Source organism: Spinacia oleracea, chromosome 1 (genome assembly GCF_020520425.1).
Source record: "Spinacia oleracea cultivar Varoflay chromosome 1, BTI_SOV_V1, whole genome shotgun sequence".
Classification (NCBI taxonomy): Eukaryota; Viridiplantae; Streptophyta; class Magnoliopsida; order Caryophyllales; family Amaranthaceae; genus Spinacia; species Spinacia oleracea.
In genome coordinates this window covers 79,350,766-79,354,077 of record NC_079487.1, presented here as the reverse complement: position 1 = coordinate 79,354,077, position 3,312 = coordinate 79,350,766, and the positions used below count along the sequence as shown (strand labels likewise).

General features: G+C 39.5%; 1 protein-coding gene across 1 annotated transcript; it reads right to left on the bottom strand.

Annotated features, from left to right (window-relative positions):
- Positions 1–975: 975 nt before the first annotated feature.
- LOC110778943 (protein FAR1-RELATED SEQUENCE 5-like) lies at positions 976–2,277 on the bottom strand. The gene is made up of 2 exons (XM_056834231.1): positions 1,748–2,277; positions 976–1,576 (listed from the first exon to the last, which is right to left on the bottom strand). The coding sequence occupies exons 1-2, from the start codon at positions 2,275–2,277 to the stop codon at positions 976–978; spliced, it is 1,131 nt and encodes a 376-aa protein (XP_056690209.1).
- Positions 2,278–3,312: the final 1,035 nt, after the last annotated feature.

Sequence of the window (3,312 nt, the reverse complement as noted above, 5' to 3'; positions counted from 1 at the left end):
GGCGCCCAGGCCTGGGCGCTGAAAATACCTGGGTACGTCTCTTTTCCTAATTCTTTGTGGATTAGAACTCTGCAATTCTATCTTTCCACGAACTCTTCCCTATAAATAGGCCCCTAGTTTCGACGTGAAAGGACACACAACAACACATAAATATATTACGAGTATTGACTCCAACCCTTAGCCTAAGCCTCTCGCTGCGAAACTGTTCACGCGTTCTGTCGCAATCGATCCATAAATCGAACAGAACGTATCCTGTCCCATAATCGAGATTCGTTAAATAAAAAGGAGAAATAGCAAATTCAAAGTGGTTAGTTTTATGAGAACCGTGACGCACCTCTCAAGGGTGCGTCGTAATGTGTCCCTTTCGATGATTTAACTGCTTTCCTCGCCCTTTTTATGAACTGTTAAACTAACCTAATCTGATTGTTCTATCACGCCTAACAAATATAATATTTTTGGGAAATCGGATTATCATGCTAGGTCCCTTAATGTTATTTAAATCAGATAATCACGATCGAATTAGTATTATATGTTGCATATTGCTAAAATCTACTCAGATTAGTTTAATAGTTAACGCATGTCCCTTCAATTATTTATGCTGAGCTAGTAAGGATATCCTGCCTCTGGAGTTATCGACGAGCGAATTACTCCTCTCGGTAGTTACAGTCCCCCGAACCCTCAATCTCTACCTTGCGGGTGTATATTGAGAGATCCCCACACCAGGGATCACAAGGGAACCTACGGCCGTCATGGTCAAACATAATTGCACTCCCTTTATGTCACGATAACCGGGTTTTGTCAGTTTTTCTCATTGTCGTTAAAAACTGAATGGCGACTCCTATATTACTAGTCAATTGGGTGTATACTCACAGGAAATCCAATTACACTTGATTGAATAAAAAGAATCGTCACACCCACGAGGGACAAGGTCACGCATTAGCCTCGCGCTTTTTCGACCCCCTCACAATGCCACAATCACAGCCTATGTATAGCCTTCGGGAAAACAACTGATATAGCATTTGCCATTGCCTTGTCCCCGTCAGTCAAAACAGTGTAAGGAGCGACGTTATCCCCTGCTTCAGTCAACTGCTCCAATATCCACTTGAATGTCTCCTCCTTTTCATGGCTAACTAGAGAAACAACAAAAACAACACTTTGCCTGTGGTGATTTACACCGACAATCACCACAAGCGGCTTGTGGTACGCATTTACTTTGTATGTGGTGTCAAAGGCAATGACATTGTCAAATGCCCTGTAATCATTACAGGACGTCCCATCACACCAAAAGAGTTTATCCAGTGCATTATCTCTGTCTCGTGTATATTTCAAGAAAAACCCAAGGTCAGTATTCTGTTTCCCGAACAGGTATACAAACACGACCTCCGTGCCCTTATCTGGAATATCTTCCTTCTTAATTCTTTGACAAGCATTGTACAAGTACTTTTTAAGGAAAGGTAGTTTGTCAGGACCACCCGCTTGTTGAACCAGATTCCTCATTGTCACGGGAGGAGATACCCAAGAATTTATCAATGCCTTGATACGGAGCTTGTCAGCATATGAAAGACTTCTATGGCTTCTGCAATATAATTTACCAATTTAGAGAAAATACAGTCAGAACCTATAACATTTCTTAGTTGGGAAACCACATTATTATAAGTGGACTATGCAAATAACAAACACTGGCTGTACAAGGAAGTTACCAAGAAGAATTAAGGTAATGACTCAACGACTTGATCTGATAAAATACCTTATAAATTGGACTTCACTTGGGGAGACAAGCTCGTGATCATGGACCCCAACAAAGTCTCTCACGAACCAAGAGTCGTCACTTGGATTCCACTTGAACTTGATTACAGCTTGGCACCCATATCTAGTTTCCGGTCTTGACGGGCGCTTCCTATTTGGGTTTTCCAAGTACTTTAGCTGGCGTACACCTTCCCTACTGCACATCAGGTTTTTTGATGTGAATTTACCATCCACTTTGCTCCTTACAACTGCTTTGTTTCGTGCTCCGAAACCTTTTGCCTTGGCATACATATAATAAAACGTTACACACATTTTCATTGACCCAAAGGACAATTTATTTATATCGTCAAAATTAAAATCTTCTAGTGCTTTTCCGATTTGTTCCCATACTTCAGGGGCAATGAAGTTTTCTGGAAGATTTTCGATGTCTACACCACCAGAATTATCATCATACTCATCATTGGAGGGTGCTACTGATTTCACGTCATCAACCGGTTCATGGTGTGCGCTAGAATTTTTATCCTCATCCATTTATACCTAAACACGAACGAGTATAAGTACTTGACGACAGTGTAAGAAATTAGCATGACCATTGTGTAAATAATTAGGAGACTAGCAACAATAATTACCTAACGTATTTAGTGATGATAAAAGAGTTGCCACCTGCTGTAGTTATCACCTACCATACAGGTAGCTACTAGCCTACTACCAATAATATTAATGGTTGTATAAGTGTGATTTAGGTACCAATTATTGTAAAAGTCATTCCTTTTGACATAACTAAACCAACCGACAAGTGAATTGTTATTTTTGACAAAATTAAACACACTCCACAACTCAATTTCTACATAATTCTCAAAATTGAATGAACTAGGGTTTACGAAAGAGTCTTGTCAAAAATTGAAACCAAGGTAAAAGAACCGAAATATGAAATTACACCACGTACCTGAGAAAAGAACCGGAATATAAATCAAGTACATATTGCTTAGTTTAAAAAGTAAAAATTTACCTTTAACAAGGTGGTTGGAGGTTGGAACCCTAGGTTGGAGAAGTACCCTTAGATGCTTCCAAAATGAGAGTTGGATAGTGAGAGAAGTTTGTGTATTTAATGTAGGACAAATATCTTAGCTAACATAATATAAATTAATATTATAATACTTCCTGAGACTAAGACACAAGTTCAGTTTGAATTTCAAAAGGCATTACCTTTTTAAAATAAAGGGAAACTATTAAAAGACATTTCAAACCCCCACATTTCCCAATTCCAATTCCCCCTTCTCTCTCCTCTCCATTCCTGGCTTCTTTGGTATCATCCCTGAACTTTTCAAGTTCCCAACTCAATTCCTCTGGTCGCGCTGTCACCCCGCCGTTGAATTATCCGATTCTGTGCAGAATTCACCGATTCTCCGCTGAATTCACCGATTATCCGCTCAAGTCTTTACTTCCCTCGCTTCACTGAATATCGGTACTACTTAACCCTAATTCAGTTTGCATGCATGTGTTTGATTAATATAAATGATCGTCTCTGATGAATTGGTTTAATTATAACTGTTGGTTGGGTGTCTT